We start from the raw sequence: 19110 nt of genomic DNA on the forward strand, positions 1-19110 counted from the left end.
GAGTGTTGAGATCCTTTTCAACCCAGGCCATTCTACAACTCTGTGATCTTTAAGCAGAACACACACAATAGTGAACCACAGATACACTCGCACTCTGCAAGAAAAATACTGAAAAGGAAGGAGAGTTCAGTTTTCCTTCTCTTCTTTAGAGCAGAGTTGACCACAAACTGCACGGCAGCTGTCAGATCAGTTCTACAGCAGACCGTGACAGCACAGCTATGCTCCCATCTGTTTGGCAACAAAGAGCACATGAATGAAGTCTGATGCCCAACATCACAACTTTAAGACACAGGCAAATGGCTCTTATTTTCACTGCCAGAACTAAACTTTATTTCCATGTGTATTACATACTGGTATTTGATGCCAAGTACATTAGAATTACTTCAACAGAGGATTTAAGTGAGGAATATTTATTCTCACTGAACAGGTTAAGAAGGAATGTAAAAACCTACAGGAAAAAGAAAATGTTTCAACTTAGTTTTGATTTTGGCAATCCAAACAGTTAAGTACTCTTCTATTCTCTCCTCCCATCCTTTAAAGTAGGAAAAAAACATCTTTTCATAATCATGCAGCTCAAGAAAAATAGTTTTATAAAATCCATTTCTTATGCTAAATATGGTTACAAATAAGGTATTAACACAAAACTCCCAGTTCCTATTTTTAAATACAAATACTGTGTTATATTATGAAATGGGGATAATTAAAATATATCGATGACTACAAATCTAGTAATTTAAAGCAAGCTTAAACATGCTGTTTGCTTTTATATGGAAGAATTAGGATACTGTATGGTTTAAGCACTGCAGTAACTTCTGTCAACTCCTTGATGCCCAAAACGACAAACCGTCAAACAGAGAAACACGTATTTGGGTCTGAATAGCACCGGGTGTTTTTCTCCCCAAGTCCCCTCTTTTGAAATATATCAGCAACTACCAAGATGAGTGACATGACAACTTCCAAGGGTGACGTGCACACACACAGAATTTGATCTAAGACTCCAACGAGCAAGCTACATTTTAGACAACACTGACAAATACTGATGCACATTGTGATACAAAAGAAAACAGTGCTTCCACAGCATATCCTCAGTTCCCAAATACAAAAATATCAGTTATGGGTAGTTAATAGTTATCAAAATTTTTATTGGTACAGAATGAAAGCAGCATTTCTTTTTTTTTTTTTTAAACTGTACATCATAAAATTCCCTAGTGTGGAGGAGCAAAATAGGCTCTGTACTATTTACCTGCTATTGGTACTAAGTCCAGATTTAAATCCCTTCTTGGCCAAATACAAACAGTATCACTAATAGCAAAGGGAAGGCAGTTCCTCAGTGTGAAAGGTCAGCATTTAAAACTTTACTAAAGCGCTATTTTTGAAACAATACATCACTTAAATGTATAATTACATACACTAACAGTGGAAAACAAGTTTTCATGAACAAGAACTATTGAAACCGGGCATAAATATCTTAACCACAAACCCTAGAGAGATTCTGAATGCTTTGATGTGGCCCTTTTTGGTGAGAGAATAAAAACAATGAAGTATGGCTTTTCAATCTTCCTTTAAATGCATGTTTCGTATAACTTTTGTAGGCTTAAATTATTTCAGAGGACCTCGAACATTTTCCTTTAATGTCATTTCCTAATTAGAAGCATTAATTATATAGTATATGAACTCATTGATCATTAAAATACAGCAGCCATTTGCTTTTGCTGTTGTATTTGCATGTTTGTTTAAGTAAGGGAGGTATTCCTTCTGTAGCAAGAGCCAGCCTACAGTACTAACATTTCAGAGGTTACTACATAGCTTCTCAAATGAAATCCTCAACAGTTTTGTTTTCCAGCAGATATTTAAATCAGGCATATGCAGAGAGCTCGTACAATCAAGTGCAGACAGTTCAGAAATCTCTCAAGCACTGCTTACAGTTACCCTCTGCAGAATGAGAGCCCCTCCTCACCCCAGTGAGATGGGGGAGGAGGGGAAACAGCTCTGCCATTCGTGTAGGAGTTTGGCTAGCATAAAGTTTTATTAAAGTTGTTAACAAAAATAGTTAAACATTTTTTACAATTTAACATCCAGTCTGACAAAAGGCAAATCAATGAAAAAAATACAAAAAAGTAAAAAAGTGCACTACCGAGTCCAGTATTCTGCTTTAAAGTCATGTCACTTACAGTATATGAAAAATAAACCCAGAAGTGTAATTACTTTAAAATACACCGCTTCCATATTTCAATATTTTACACATATATTCTATAGTGGAAGAGGAGATCTCTTAAAAACTTTACTATTAAAATATTGAGGTGCATATGCCAAGTGGGATAGACTTGGCAAGTTAAGTTGCAGTAGAGAATCCTTTCAAATTTGGCATTCCATTTACATACCTCACTGTGCCAGCAAGGCCTGTAAGTACCTAAACCTTCTAAAAAGAACAGTAACTTTCTTCAATGCAGATTAACTAATACAGACAACTACAAGAAACGGTGAGGTCAGCAATTCTAAAGGATCTTAAGGAGATACAAGTCCTGATTTAGTCGTCAAATGGTACAATGTCACAACAAACTTTAAGGCCGTGTTTTATTTGCTGATTAATGGACAAAAGGCAATGGATTCCCCCCCCACCAAATATTTTCTTGAAACTCTGTGCTCATAAAAATCATGAAAAGTTGGAAAGACTTACTTATTGAAACTTTAAATATATTTTACACAATCTTGTTTGTACAAAAATACAAGTTAAATATAAACATAAAGCAATCATGATAATTTCATGTAAATCCATTTTGTGATATTCTGTTATATATAAAAAAGTTCAGCTCTGTCTCATTTGTGAAAAGATCAATACCAGATTGAATCACTACTGGCAAAGGGCCCTAAAAAGCACACTTTAGCATTAAATATGTTTTACAATGTAAGTACCATTTCCTGATTTTATCTTTTCTAAAGGCTGGCAAAAGATAGGGCAGTATGTCCATAAACCAACAAATAATTTGGCTACAATGTCATAAAACACAAACACACAAATCTGTACAGTAAATCCAGTAGCTATGCAGTACATACTTGTTACACACATACACAGACGTGGAATGAAACTTAGTGAGACGCTGTTTCTAGTTCACTGTTCTTCAGCCTGGCATTTTGTCTTACTTCATCAAATGAATATGACTTCGTTACTTTCCCATTCTTAAATACCGTATGAAGGAGATCCTGCAAGAAACACCACCGATTTAGCAACGGTCAATGCTCAAACAATACAGGTTACACAAATTACATAGAAACTCAAATGCAAGGACCCAAATCAAAACTGATGAGACTAGAGCTCGTGCCTGCCATCACACCCGATCTTTTCACCTTCTGTCTCTCATTGCCACACAGAAGCAAGGATTTAAGTTACCCTACACACAGACAGAAGTTCAGTGCTGAGTAGTCCCCGAAGTAAGCTGTCCACACATGGCTAAAGACAGAACAACATAAGCTAAATAGACTCTGCTAGATTAGCTAGGAGAGGAGGCACCAACCAAATCTTATGTACAATTCAACTGCAGAAATTTAGATGAAGTCTTTGTTTTCTATACACAACTATGAAAGATATCTTTCTTGACAGTCAGTCTCCTTTGCATAAAAATTCTGTAATACAGCACATCCAGAAGTGCTCACAAACAGCACACTGAAAGCAACAGGCAGAGCTTTGTGCAGAAAACTTAGCATAAAGCAACGTCAGGCAGCTGCTATGCCTGCAGACCTATCACATAGACCCATGGCTTTAGGGAAACAGGGCCTGCAAAAGAGTGCATCTCCCCATCATTTCCCAGGGAGCCACAGAACCTGCACCACACATACAGCCCTCTCCAACATCCCATTACAGAAAACATCTTTACGTTATGGCAGAAATGAAGGAACCATATACTGTCTTATTTCAGGCCTCAAGTCTTATGACTGAGTTGAAGAGATTTCTCAACTCTCTTAACAGAGATTCTTACTATTATCTAATCTAGACCTCCCCTCTTTTAGTTTAAAACCATTATCACTTGTCCAATCGTCATACTTCCAGACAGAGAGTCTGTTTCTTAGGTCTTTGCATCCACTGCATGTTATCTATGGAGATTCTGTCTGCTTTCTGTGTTTACATTTCTCAGAGATGTCAGTTTTATGATTATTGTTGCATAAAAACTTTGTGCCTAATAGTATTCCTATGCCTTGTAGCACAGAAATGTGTCTCCAAGTACCAGAAAACACAAGAATCTTCCAGCTTTTAATGGCTGAATTTGATAGCTTGCTTATTTTCAAACCTCTTAATTCAGGAAGAGACACGCAGTTAAACAGTTTAGTGCTCATACAATGAAAAATTAAAAGAGATTTCCAGCTGAAAGCCTGGAGACTGGCCTAAAAAGCATGTTTATTTTACTGAAATACCACTTAATTTTGTGATTGCAAAAAATTAACAAGGAAACTGAATTTGTGGATTAATTTACATCTATGAAAACTGGGAAAATCCAGGCACAGAACATTAACACCTGAAGGAACTGTTTTACAAATCTCAAATTGGAAAGCAAATATAAGTTCAATAAAAATCTACCCTTCTCCCCCTTCACCTCAGGATGTTACTTGAATTGCAGAGCATGGCTCATGCAGAAGTACTTGGCTAGCATAACATTCTCACAGAACATCTCAAGTGGGAAAGGATCCAGAAGGATCAGTGTCTTGCCCTCTAGACCTTTCACCATCTTTGTTGTCCCCTTTTGGAGGTTCTCCAATAGCTTTATATCCTTCTAATATTCTATTACATTAAGATAAACTAGTTTTGGGGAAAAAAACAGTATCTCTTGTTTCTGAACAGAGACAAAAGATGGATAACTGTACAATCTGGACATTCTAACAACATCCTAACATTTTACTGGTACTGAATTTTGCACTGGAGATGCTTCTGAAGTACTGAGGACAGAAGTTGAACTAATTAAAAATATAAAATTTAAACTATTAAAAATATAATTTCACAGTTTGTTTTCAATTAACTTTCTTTCCAGTCTACTTCTGCATGAAGAACAATGTCATAAGCCTTGAAAATTCATACCTGCCCATACTCTTCAAGATCTCCCTTTCCTTCTTCAAGTGTCACAAAATCTCCAGCAGGTGTCCTGTGCAAAGACAGTCGGCCTTTCTTTGACCTTTTGTTTGGATCAGCTACCGGATCCTTGAAGACATTTACCTAAAATCAAAAGTACATTGGGCTTTGTTGGAGTTGCGTACCTTGCGCAGATGGCAATAATCTAACAGGAGGTATGAAAAAGTTTGTCAAGTGGGGAGGCCCTGGCTGAAAACATGATGGTAGAAGTAGTATAAGACATACCCCAAGACCGTTGGTTACCACGTAGCTACATTTGAAGGAACAGTTTAAGAGATCTCTAGTTAGCTTCTGCAACAAAGCTCCACCAGATCCAAAGGCGATATTTTCAATACTCCATTTATTCTTCTTCATTCCCTCCACAATCTAATAGAAAAAGAAAATTACGTTAGAATATGCTCTTAGCCATGCTGTTTTTCCATCAAAATAACACACTACTTAAACAAGATGCTTTTTACAAACAATTGAACCAACTAACATTCAGTTTCCAGGAGACATACGTAACAATCCTGTCAATACTTGGCATGCAGCAGTTCACTTAAAATTTAAAAATCACAGTGTCTAGAATTAAGAGTAGCAATCTAGAAATGGAAATACATAAAGCTACTAAGAACATGTTTTGGCACCTTCTCAGGCAGATACAGATTAATGTGAACTGCACAGGTATCAATAAGTCAACTTAAAGCTTACTACAGCATTCCCCTCATCCCATTCTACCTATACAAACATGACATCCCCTAGCCTAGAGTCATGGGTGCTAGTTTAGTCACACTCATAAATGGCCAAGATTTGTTTCCCTTGTTACCCCTACGTAAGGTTAAAAAGGTAATGACAGCCCCACTAAGAATGTTTGATCTCATATCTCCTAAATGTTTCACTAATAGAAGTACAAGTGAAAGCTTCAGATCCAAAGGCAACATTTTCAATACTTCATTTATTTTTCTTCATTCCTTCCACAATCTAATAGAAAAAGAAAATTATGACAGAATATGCTCTTCGGCCATGCTATTTTTCCATCAAAATGGAAATAGCATGGAAATGGAAAATGGTTAAATAGCGAAGTCCCATCCATCCAGATAAAAGGAAGCTGAGGAACAGAACGGAAGGATATAACCTATGGGCAACAGTGCAGTTTCAGAAACCAATATCATGAGAAATCTGGTAATTTTTTGTGAACCAAAAAGAAATTCCACAGTAACAGATAATACTACTGTTCCAGGAGATGCTGATGTGAAGTCATTTCTTTTAGAGACAGCTAAGGTAAAATGAAGCTTTCCAAAGGAAGGGAGCAGGGGTGGAAAGAAGTGACAACTTTCATATAGTAGTAAATGGATAGCTAATGTAAACAGAGTATATTTATCCATTTTGTTGCATGTAGACTGTCTCAATGGATACCCAATGTTACCAAGGCCCTTTGGGCTGCCAGGGCACACTGCTGGCTTGTGTTTAACTTGCCATCAGCCAGAACCCCCAGATCCTAACTACGAGAGGGACTAACTACAAGAAAACAAAAAAAACAAAACAAAACAAAACAAGCCAACAGAAACCCACCTATGAGCATTTGCACTTACTTTCAGAGACCTAGATATGAGAGAATATTTTGAACAATCTTCCACAAGATATTTGACAGAGATTTATTCCACAGAGATCTTTCAATAGGCTTTCCTCAATCTAACAGTAGCTGCTTACTCAGCCTCATCCAAGGTAGCAAGTAGAAGGACTCTCAGGCCCCACTCCCATGACCTTTGCCTAGGGAAGGAACCCTTCAAAAACTCTGTGTCTTGAGTAAACAACGCCTGTGGATGCAAAAATCCTGTGCAATTTAGTAGTAGTTACCTCATCATTCTCAACAGCAACCCTGTACAAAAAGAACGTGTATTTTCAGGTGATTAGGTTCTCCTGGAAGCAGTTTTAAAAGGAGTATCCATAAAGGACAAAGGGTTTAAGATCATTACAGTGCAAATACAATTCTTCCTGATGCATTTCAGAAGCTACATACGTGACAAAGAAAGGATAATAAAGAGAACTTTCAATATCCTCTCATCATGCATAATACCCAGTAAGACAGAAAGAAACTAGCCTTGACTCACAGATATGGACTCTGCTTATTTACTGCTGTTTTTTGGTAAGGCAAATGTTGGTAAACCCCACCTGGACTCATCCAGTTCTATCCTTCTGTTCTGAAACCTTCCAAAGGAAAAACCAATAGAGAACAATAGAACAGTTCTGGTGTTAAGGTTTTGACCACCTCCTGCTGACCATTATGAGCATGATTAACAATTATGACTCCAGGTTAGAGGATTTTCTTCCTTTATAATCATTTAAAGACATCTGGAAATTGAATGTTCAAAAGGAAGTCCTTTGAGAGTGTAGTATATTGTGGAGTTAGCAGATTGGAATGATTTTTAAAGTCAAAATACTAGAAGAAAGTCAGAAAAGGTTCCTTACCTGTTCTACCAGCATTCCCTATTAAAACAAAGAATTTTAAAATCCAGTTTATACTGAGTTGTTTTCTATATTTTTCTTTCAGCTAGTTAAAAAGTTCTGATCTGCAATTACTCATTTTAGCTTTCCTCTTACACCCATTACTCTCACTAGATCCATAACTGGTCATGCCTAGAATCTAAGGCTGATCTGGAATAATTAGAATGATCACTTCCATAGGGGTTTAGAGTGAAAAAAAGATAGCCACAACAGTGCATTTGTTTATGTAAACTCCTTTTTAACAAGTATGAATTATATTTCAAGATTTTTTTTCTTTAAATAGCAAGCTATAATCCATTCTTTCACAAGTCAGCATAGTAACCTTGGTTTTGCTGACACAGAAGGAAAGAAAAATCCATGAAATTTTAAACATGACTAAAATAGGCTGCAAGCTTGTGGTCTTTTTGCTCCGACGTAACTTGCTGTTGCCAAATTAGAAACGTTGCTTTCCTCCTTTTCTGCTTCCCCCAGCTCAAGACAACAGTTTCTATTTCTCTTGTATTGTGCCAGTGATTATTATCCTGTTTTATAGGACAATTTCATTCACTACAAAAACAGAAAAATTGATTCCTTTCAGCCAAGTTAGTTTGCTGCTACATTACGGCATAAATTAGTTCAGTGGTCAGCAGTTCAACAGTCAAAGCTGATGTGAGGTGCACAGCAAGATTACAGTTAGACAAGATGAGAAGGTGGCCACTAAGCAGCAGTGAGTTATACCTATTCTGTGAGCCCCACGGAATTGGACCTTTTATCCACTTCTACAAATTGCAGGTAAGACTTTCCTCACAGTCAGCAACAGCTTGAGGAAAATATCAGCAAAGAATTGCTCCTTCTGCCTTTTATCCTCTCCCATTAGCTACTGGAATTATTTTTCTGCTCTATTATAGAACTCTGAGAGCAGTGCATTTTATCCTTTAACATAAGTAACTTTAATAATGGTTTTGGTATTCCCAGAGACTGGCTGAGGTTAGCAGGGAATTCTGATTCCATCTGGCCCAGCCCGTCCAAGCAGGGAGACTCGGAGCAGGGTGCCCAGGGCCATGGCCAGGCGGCTTTGGAAGACCGCTAAGGAGGCTCCACAGCCTCTGGGTAACCTGCACCAGGGCTCCATCACTGCACAGTAAAGAAACGCTTCCTGGAGCTCAGACACAACTTCCTGTGCTCCACATTGTGCCCACTGCCTCTTCTCCCGTCACTGGGCACCACTGAACAGCACGGCCCTGCCTTTTTCACACTCTCCCTTCAGGTATTTATACAAATCGATGAGATCCCCCCGAGCTTCCCCTTCTCCAAGCTGAACAGATCCATCTCTGTCCCTCCTCATATGAGAGGTGCTCATGTCCCCAGTCACCTTTTATCTGAATGCAACCAATGCTCTACGAGCTTATTACCTCTTAGAACTTTGTCAAGTATAATTGACAAAATGAAAACTGAGTTCCTACAAGAAATAATGGTCCAAGATTTCTTCATTCAGATTTTCATGAGTCTGTGACACATGTACATATGTTGCCTAACAATAGCACCAAGTTGTATTTAAGTTCTGTTTTAAAGCCACTGAGAATAGTAAGCTTATTTATCAAGCCTCTTCCCTTAGAATGTAACCATAAGACTTATTTCTCATGCCTTGCTTCCTTAAGAACATTAGCATGGATTATTCTCGCAAAGCTACAGGAATAAAATTTGCTTTCAAGGCTATGGGGAGCAGGAACAAAACTGTGGTGTTTGACTGTACTACGGCTGGCATATCAGCAAACAATCTCAGTGTGAACTCTATTTTGAGTGACAAACATCTCAGAGTTCCATGGTTGAGGTTAACATGATGCATACATGTTAAACATGCAGATGTTTCCTAGCTGGCTTGAAACTTCAACTCTGTTAATAAGAATCTGAAGATGTATTAACCTAAGATAAGCATCAAAATTAATTTTATTGGATTTAAGTTTGTCCAACATATTTCTGGTTTTGAACTGTTACAGTTAAAGATGAAAAATGCAGAACAAACCTTATAAAGTCAAGTCCACCTCCTCTTACTTATCCTCCTTATCTACATTATGTTAGCTAGAATCTCCTTCTAGCAAACAGCAATGAAGTTTTAACTAGCTTCTAATGCAGCAACCACTAAATAACTAGATTTTTGTCTTGCTGAAAGGGCACTTCAGTGTCATTTCTCAAAGACTATGTATATTTACCAGATTCAGGCATCAATGATCCAACATGGTCACTCTGACTCAGACCACAGCCTGTTGTTCATTTGGGCTTTCAACAATCCTTACTCCATTAGTCACCAAACCAATGGACTCCTTAACCTCCCCTCACCTTTGTTTTTAACAAGTCACCTTTAAAATCCACACCTTCAAAATTCCAAGTACAAACACTCATCAGAGCACACATAACCAATGAACCCAACCAGTTAATTACTATTATTGCTGTAGCACAGCAATCACGCAGCATGCTTTAGCTGTCAATGAGAGGACCAAACACTGCCAGATTTTTATCTGAATAAGGTTTGACAGCAGGACAAAAGCAAACAAAAACGAGACAGCATGAGCAGAAGGGTTACAACACTAAGGTTAGGATATGCCTTTTAGCTATTTATGCATCTTAATTATTCTCTGTGAGGTTTTTACAAACGTGTTTTACACAGGAGGATATCACAGCCAGTGTCTGGGACAAAGGGCAGGGAGGGGTCAGTAGCAAAGCTGCAACACCTAACTAGTCATAATAGATTCCAGATTAAATAGCAACATGGCCAGTACCACCCTGACATGTGAACAGGATCTCTCACCTCTTGCAACGTGTTGATATCCACACCATCCCCTTGAATAACTCTGAGATAAGGTGGCAGCAATTTGTAGCCTTTAGAGTTCTCTGTGATGGGAAACTTCTTCCCTAAGATCTCCAAGACCTATGGAAAATAAGGTTCAAAATAAAAGTAAGAAAGTAAAAAAACAAATATATCTACCATAGGCACACAAACTAAATTCACACCAGCCATTGTGGCAGAAGCCATTAGCTCAAAGCAGTCATAGACCATGAGAAGCTTTTATAAACACATATCCAAAAGCTAATCCAATCCATGCTTCCCCTCTTTCTCTCTTTGGTTGCTGTCATTTATTGCTATTCAGATGTCATCTGACTTTTTTTTTTTTTTTTTTTAAATCACCTTTAAGATGGCAAAGGAGGCTTTCAGTTTTCTACAATTTTCTTAGCCAGCACTAACTTAAATGCAACTCTTCAGATGGGATTTTTCTTACTTGCTATGATGAAGATAATTCAAAGTTCCTATTTGTGATATGTCACTTGCCCAGAAGAAAGAAGTGTTAAAGCTGCATGGATTTGAGAGAATACAGTATCCCCAGAGTCTACCAAATTTAGTAAAACAGTGTGGATAGCTACTCAAATTCAGAGGTACCAACAGCTTTTATTATTTTAAAACTTCAACCATTTCTGCATACAACTAGACAGCCAGAAGTAATTTTCAACTTAAAGTTCATTTGTCATTGACTTACATACAATTCTTACATATATACAAGTCCCATACAGGAAGAGAGAAGGGTGTTTAACTCGTATTTACACCTTAAAATGGTAAATTATTCTAATACAGGACTCCAAGATACCTAATCTTGGAGGAAAGAAGCCTTACCTGCTTGGCATTTGTATTAATACAAATAAAAAGAGGGAAATAAATTATATATTATATATATATTTTTTTTTTTTTTACTGAGTGATAAATCTTTCTAACATCATTAGAAGAGCAACACTGGTAACTGTTACAAAAGCTTCAAGAAATGGTATGCAAGAATGCATTTAATGAAAACGAAGCAATTTAGGCTGCAAAGGAGTTGCCGTATCTATATGTAAATGAGATACAAGTTCAGATTTTTCATAGGTATGCTTTTCAAGGCACACTAAGCTAGAACATTATGTTTACTGGCCAGCCAATCATTACAAAACAAACAATTGTCCTTCCTAATCTCATATATAGAGAACTTAAAGCATTACCTTTAAAACAGTGTCAAGGGGATTCCCAGAATCTGGTCTGATAATAAGTGGTGCCTCTGGACTTCGGCCTTCAATTATATGCCTTAAGTCGTCACCCCATATTTTTTCACAAGCATTGTAAATGTCGTAGCTGTCACTAACCACAGATACAGGCACTGAAGAAAACTGTGTCACTATGTGTTCAAAAGCATCTTTTTCGTGATCCTTCCCCCAAGCTGTTATGGTACTGTGAAGTCAATTCAAAAAAGAAAATGCATTAGAGCAGCATTTGTGTTAAACCACACGTTCTGCATTTCCTAACAGAAATAAATCAAGATAAGAATAGGCAGTGTGATTACAGGACAGCACAAATTACGTGCTTATGTGCTCTGTCTTTTGTGGATAGCAAATGTACTAACAGCAGCACAGATTCATCTCTGGTAGCTTAGACAAACACTGGATATGTAAAGCTTCTTTAACGTGTAACTTAGTTTTACTTATTTACTCTCTGTATTTGTGAGAGTTTCTCTTAGATCTGAAATGCAAACAATTAAGGAATTATAAATGCAAGAACAGACCATCTGCTCTGGAACTTCAGACTATCAAATGGGAAGCAGAGAATTAGCAGCATAAATTAGAAGAATCTTAACACTTTTTTAAAAATTTTATTTTGGATAACAATTTAAAACCACTAAGATCCCTATCACAAAGCTTCTTCCAGAAGAACCTCAGAGCTTTGCCCTTGGTACAAGGGTACAGGCAAGCACATGAAACAGAGTAGCTAAAAGAAGGAGTAAGTTACTGCATGCCAGCTGATCAGCAGAGGCCGTCTGTATGTGGCTGGCACAACTTACATCAATAACTTGTGTGCAAACTGATAAAACACTTGTATAAAACATAGGTGTGCAGTAAGAAATAACCTGCATTGCAATTTTTCCCCAAAAATGCTAGCGTTAACTTTTAAGTGGACGAGCCCTGGCTCACAGGACCAAAGAGAGAAAACAAAATTACTTTCCAGGAGGCTGGGGCACCCACAGGAACAACACCTGGTGGTGGTGTGCCAGAAGGAAGCACCACACACAGCACCACCTCGGATTGGAAGTTGGGGAACAGCAGAACAATTCTGGAGAAATCCAGGTCTTTTGCAAAGAGCCACTTCGTGAACCAGCTTGAAAAGAGAGACTGGTCTGCATTAGGCAGCACACACTCAAACAAAAGACAGTTTAAGACAAAGTATGCTCTCACACTACCCACTTCTGCACACTGTGCAAAAGATGCTTCCATGTGTTTTCTGTCATTATACAGAATTTTACAGTCACTTGCTCCATTGTTTGTTTGTTTGTTTTTTAAATCAATTGTGGGGTTAAGCCAAGAGATGTGCCAGGCAAATTTTGTTACTTCTATATCAAATAGCAGTTCTAGAACAGCATTACAGCAAGGATCCAGGAAGTGAAATGAAACAAAGTACCTTTAAAGCTGATCACTACCCTATTAGAACTATTCCTGTAACCTTTTCTGCTATCTTTCTTGCAAATCTGAATGAAAGCTTCTATTCAGAAGAGCTATATTTTGTACTAGCTAAGAAAAAAAAAAAAAAAAAAAAAAAAAAGAGGTCTTTCCTTCCTTTGTGCTCATTTCAGTATGCAGATGTACAAGTAATACCCAAAGATGTGCACTCAGTCTTGACTCTGTAGAAGATTCCAATATCAAAGCAGAGATCTTAAACAGGCATTTCAGATGAACTCCTTACTCTCACATTCATTCACAACAAATAGAGGATTATACTATTGGTTGAATCTGTTATGTTGATAGGAAACTTTAGAATAAGGAAAATAGAGTGGGAAAGTTGTACCTCATAGTTTTTCATTTTATTTTAAACAAAATTGTAAATGTGAAGTTCATAGCACACATCCTCAGTATCTTTTTCTTGTAAGCTTACAGGTTCCATTTCAAAAATAATCATGTACATTTAGAATCATATAATACTGTGAGTTAAAAGGGACCCACCACCAGGATCATCAGCTACTTCACTCTGTTGGGAAGTTTATAGTTTAAAAACACCTGCAGTTAAAAACAACCACACCACTGTTGAGCCCCTAGAATGTACAGAGGTGTCAGTACAGAACTTTAGCTTCGTCATCTGCATCAGTCAAATACAGCATGGAATAAATGAAATAGGTTAAGATGAAGTGAAGCTTCCACTTTTCCTTTAAAGTGGAAAAAAACCAAACGCACGTTCCTAGATATAAAGATGAGTAAGTTTAACAAAATGTACTTTTTCCTATTAAAAAAAAAATCAATTGCCAAAAATCCTACCTGTGTTCAGCAGCTGGAACAGAATATCCTGGAACTGGATCTTTTGTTCCATAGTACTTCTTAATTAATGCAATTCCAGCTACAGTGTCTGTTCCTTTGAAGTTCACCAAATGAGCTGAAGCTCCTATTCCTGCAGTCTGAAAAAAGATGCAGCTCTCAGTTGCCAGGCCAAATACAGAAGCCTAAAATCACTTACTGGCTAGCACCAATTTGAAACAGCAGAACTCTGACTTGGTTCCTCTTTTACTAATGCACTCTTCATGCATTTACAGGAATGACAATTTCCAAGGTGAAGGAAGCTCTCCCAGTCTAATTCTCAGAGTTCAGGCACACTCCACGCATCCAGATCCACTCCCTCCAAATAAGTCCAAACACAGCACTCTATGAACTCACAATTTCACCGTTGCACACAATTACCGCTGTTAACAAATACACACTGCTGTCCACCATGATTGAGATCAAACTTCCCAGATTATTAGAAAAGCTGTATTACCTCTTGTGAAGAAACTCCCCTGTAGCCGAAGTCATGCAGTTTATACTCCAGTCCCTCCAAGCTGCCAGAAGTCTCCAGCAAATATTTGGCCAAAATCTTTTTCTGCTCTCTAGAATTTGTAGCCACTGTGATTGGATACCACGACTGAACAAGAATAGTCTGAAGCAAAAACCCAAACCATTATTAGGCACGCAGTGAGTGAGAATTTTTGAATCCTAAGTAAACATTTGCTCAGATACAAAAGGGCTATTTATTTTCATCACCCATTCAGAAAGCCTCCAACAGTTTACTTTAGGTTAAAGTAATTAGTCTCTATAATACCTTTATAAGGCAGGGTAATACCAGCCATCTCAAGAGTTACTGCTCCCAAGCTATGGACATACACGATTCCCTTCCTCCTCTTTCCCTTACAAAGGAACTACTGCTATAAAATTATTACAATCGCTTGCCAGGTAGGGAGGAAAGGTCTATGTATGAGTACTAAAGAAAGAATCGAGGCTTATTTAAAGCAGAAAATGAAAGCTGTCACAGACTTCCCTTAAGACAATATGGGATTCAACCCTTAATTTAAGTGCATTAATTTTTATTTAGAAAAAAATATGCTACTTTCCAAGACTGACCTCAATCCAATTTGTGAGCCAGTAGCATTCCGGATCTGTGTTTTCTACTGTGAAGAGAACATTTCCTCTGGGAATGACAGAGCCCTCGGGAACAGCTTTTATTTCTATAGGAAGATGGCCATCATATTTCTATGTGAGAAAGAACAATGTCATCAGGCAACAGGAAGGATACATATTACTTCTCTTACTTGATTGCAGATAATAATCAGTCTGTGAGTTTTCTGACTAAGCCTCTTCATCAAATCAAACGAAGGTTTTCAGTTGCATTCCTTGTGCAAATTGAGACAAAAGGGTTTAAATATTACCTAAAAATACATAGACTCATAGAAATAAGAAATACCAGGTATTCATTTTTTCTTCAGTGTTTTTGATCTGAAGAAAGAAAAAAAGTTTAGCTGCTATCTAAGCCTTCAAAAAGCTGTAGTAGTTTTGCTCAGTGCAGATTAGAATCTACTAGAACCTATTTGAAAGAACATTTTATCACCTCAAATATTCACTAAAGACAAAATCCAGTTTTGAATTATCATTCTTCTGTCAAATTCAGTCTTTCATCCCTGAAAGACTGAATATTCTATGGAATATCCCTTTCACAAAAAGTCGTGCTCAGTAGCTCCAGAACAGTAATTATAACTTTCTGAAACAACATTGCCAGATAAACCAACAACACTTAAAACATTTTGAACATCAATACTTTTTGACAAAAAGCTTCATATGAGATATTACTTCTTTAAAGGCAACAAAAATTGCATAACTTCAGAGAAATTACAGAGATTCTTAACTGCTATCAATAGATATTCTCCAGTGCCCAAAAGACATTTACAAAAATCCCCTACACACTGCAGTTAAGGTTTCTTCTGAAGTGCACTATGCTGTAGCTAATTGCATTCATGTGCCACACAGGCTTGGGGTTCTTCAGACTTGGAGATGATTGTGCTAGTTTAATAAATAAAGGACAGTAAGACCTCCCAAAAGGCTCAAAAATATTCAATAATGATTCTATGAAGACAGAAGTATAATTAAAAGGAAAAAAAAGCCCAGGAGATTTGAAAGTCCCTTAGGTGTTCATTTTATCCATGAAAAGCAATAAGGTCATATCACAACAGCATAGTATCATCATTTTCACATGTTTTAGGTAGTAACCTTCTCCTTTGTAATAATGTGTCTTCCCAGCAAACACTGAGTACATCTGGTACATATTTTAGACAAAATGCATAATATTTTTCCTCTACACTTTACCTAGTATAAGAAATTAGATAACAGAGCCAGAAAGCAAGCAGTGGTAGGTTTATAGAGGTATAAAAAGCAGAAGGATCTCAGTGTGCACATAAGGGCATAAAGCACACAAAGGGAACATACTCTTCCAGGTCGACAGACATTCACATCTAAGATTAAAAAAGGGGAAATCATATTTATTTTTCTATGAACTGTTTTGGCAAGAAAACCTGAGCAATGACAAACAACGTTCACAGGGGGCATGTGGAATGGCTGCTTTAACTAAGCCAAAAGCACTGAAATGGGATTAGTTAAGTGTTAAAACTCAGTGTGGACAGACACACCGCATAACAAGTTCGATTCAGTTTAGCGAAAGCAGGATCAGGATTACTTTAAATACATGAGAGAGCAGTCCACAATTGTAATGTAGCCTAAATAAGAATACAGTTCCAATTCACATCTGTAGTTATTTCAAAAGTAGACAAGGCTTCTATGAATCAATCTGCATTAAGTTATCTCCTGCACACCTTGTGGCTCAGCCTTGCTGCTAGATGACATCCAGATATATATATCTCCAGATTACCAACAGATGCCACCATACAATGCATTCAGTCAGGGTATCAATAGGAAAATAAACCCAAGGGGCTAAAAATTGTTTCCAAGGGTCAAATGTCATTCATTAGAATTCATAGTACTTAACTCATCCACAGTGATTAGAACAGCTCTGAAGAATGCTATTAGTCTGAATATGGACAGAGATGCTTGCAATTACTTGAAGATGGACATACATACAAACAAAAAAGAAAGAGTATAAAATGTAGAAAGACTTGGAGGGAATTATGTCTCAAGCCTTGTATTTCATAATAGATTTGAACTGAAGCATCTCTGAAAAAACTTGGGAAACAATTGAACAAAACACATTTACACATTTTCTGGAACTATTTACACACGCAAAAAAAGTTGTAATGCTTCCTGCATTAGAATTACAACAGTTATGATTAGTTACAGACAGCAGTACAGATGATGCAACCAACCACTAGGCACCAAATTATAAATGGAGATTGGTCAACAAGCCCCTACTTACTCTAACGTGGCTGATAGCAGCCATAAGTCCTTATCTCCTGCAAAGCCATGTCTATCATCCAAAAGGATGGACATTGCTTTTCTCTTACCATTAAATGATCATTCTTTGACAGTTACCAATCCCTGTACACTGTACATAAAAAGCTACACTTACCCACTCTTTGCTATTATGGCTAAAATATCTTGGTTTAAAGAGACTGCCGTATCTATTTTATTGTTGACTCAGAAATCCTTTCTTATCTTGCATTACTTTCATTAAGTTTTACCTCCAGAATATAGTTCCATCCCTTCTCATTGAAGACATCATCTTGAAAGTGCTCCCTATACACTTCTTTGGCTTCCTTGATTTTTTCTTTGGTCACCACTTTACCTGTGGTTTCAGAAACAAATGAAAGCTTAGAAAATAAGTAACAAGAGGTTTAGATACAGAAGACTCATTCTGCTTGAAAAAAAAAAAAAAAAAAAAAAAAAAAAAAAGACATGGAGAACACATCAAATACAGTATAGTAGCTTGTTTAAACCAAATTTAATTTATCATTTAGATTATGATGCTTGTGAAGCCAACAGCACAAAATAGACTTCTGGTCTGCAGGTGGCTCAAGGACAATTTCAGATCTTTTGTCTTTTATGATAGCTAATAAGTCATCATGAGTTTTGTTTATCACTGGAATAGTATAGCAATTATGAAACTCAACACACTCAACAAGACACAGCCTGCCTAGCACAAGTCTCCAGCTATACTGCTCCAGGAGAATCCCTGTGGAGACACCTTAAAAAAAAAAAAAAAAAAAAATCAGTCTCTGATTAATTACTTCTGTGATAGAAGCAGACAAACTAACTGATTACTTGAGTAAGCACTGCTACTGCTTTAGGACTAATTGTCCATTTGCAATGTTAGAGAACAATCCTAAGATTGCTAGAGAAAAGAAGTAAGATTATTAAGTGCTTTGATTTTAGTTTAATTCCAACACGTGGCAGAGATATTTATGGATTCTGGATAACGCAAAAGCATGCAAACTGCATGGCTACAGTTTTCCTTCTAAAGCTTGGCAAATGCAATTTGCATTTGGGTCAGAAAAGGTGATATTTGCACAATGCAAAAAAAAAAAGAAAAAAAAAAAGAAAAAAAAAAAAGAAAAATCTTAAAATACCACCACAGATTTTTCAAATGTTACTCTTAAGATCAGCCAGCATTGAAAACAAGTTCACACGCAGCTGCCGTATTAAATAACCTGAGCAACAAGGGAAACATAAGGTAGTAACTTTAATTTCCCTTACATAGCAAATACAGATTAAAACGTGCATTCAAAAATGTGAAATAGATCTTCTTGTGATTTCGTGAAGCTTGTTTCGTTTCCATTCAATTTCAAGGTGGGAAAGGAACACCTCTTCATTTCTAATAATTCACTGTCGTAAAGAAAGGTAGTAGGATGGTTCCTGAAGTCAATATCACTTTATTGGGGTGGTCACCTCAATTTCAGAATCACATAAATATGTACCAACCAAGATAATCTGCAATTGTTTAAACCATAAGATTGCAGTAAGGCTTGGGAAAAATTAAGGTATTTATATTTACAGGTATATTTTTACTGGAATTTGAGATAGTTACCTTTCAAGTATTTATTCAGAATGTACTGCAAACCGTAAAAAACAGTTTCTTCATACTTCACTTTCCGTAACTTGGAATTTTCAGTCTTCTTCTCACGGCATTCAAAGTAGGAATATACTTTGCTTGTATTAGGTGGATATTGCTTGTAGTGTGTAACCTACATTAAGAAAGACGTCAGTAAGTGCTTGAAACAACA

The 19110-nt window shown here is 37.0% G+C and overlaps 1 protein-coding gene across 4 annotated transcripts in view; it reads right to left on the reverse strand.

Moving 5' to 3' along the window:
• Window positions 1-303: 303 nt before the first annotated feature.
• The window catches only part of NAMPT (nicotinamide phosphoribosyltransferase), a 29197-nt gene continuing 10390 nt past the window's right edge, over window positions 304-19110 (reverse strand). For 2 of the 4 annotated variants that reach the window (XM_042815504.1, XM_042815502.1), the window contains exons 2-12: window positions 18915-19071; window positions 17572-17675; window positions 15011-15139; window positions 14391-14549; window positions 13898-14034; window positions 11603-11828; window positions 10386-10505; window positions 7565-7582; window positions 5342-5482; window positions 5066-5200; window positions 304-3201 (exon numbers count right to left, since the gene is read on the reverse strand). In XM_042815504.1, the coding sequence (XP_042671438.1) occupies window positions 3088-3201; window positions 5066-5200; window positions 5342-5482; window positions 7565-7582; window positions 10386-10505; window positions 11603-11828; window positions 13898-14034; window positions 14391-14549; window positions 15011-15139; window positions 17572-17675; window positions 18915-19071 (1440 nt within the window). In that variant the 3' untranslated portion in view covers window positions 304-3087. The remainder of the gene's footprint in view (window positions 3202-5065; window positions 5201-5341; window positions 5483-7564; window positions 7583-10385; window positions 10506-11602; window positions 11829-13897; window positions 14035-14390; window positions 14550-15010; window positions 15140-17571; window positions 17676-18914; window positions 19072-19110) is intronic. The other 2 variants (XM_042815505.1, XM_042815503.1) reach the window with 1 other exon arrangement.

The sequence above is a fragment of the Centrocercus urophasianus genome, unplaced genomic scaffold, assembly GCF_019232065.1.
Source record: "Centrocercus urophasianus isolate 14NV4802_14NV808 unplaced genomic scaffold, USGS_Curo_1.0 seq_15, whole genome shotgun sequence".
In the NCBI taxonomy this organism is placed as follows: domain Eukaryota; kingdom Metazoa; phylum Chordata; class Aves; order Galliformes; family Phasianidae; genus Centrocercus; species Centrocercus urophasianus.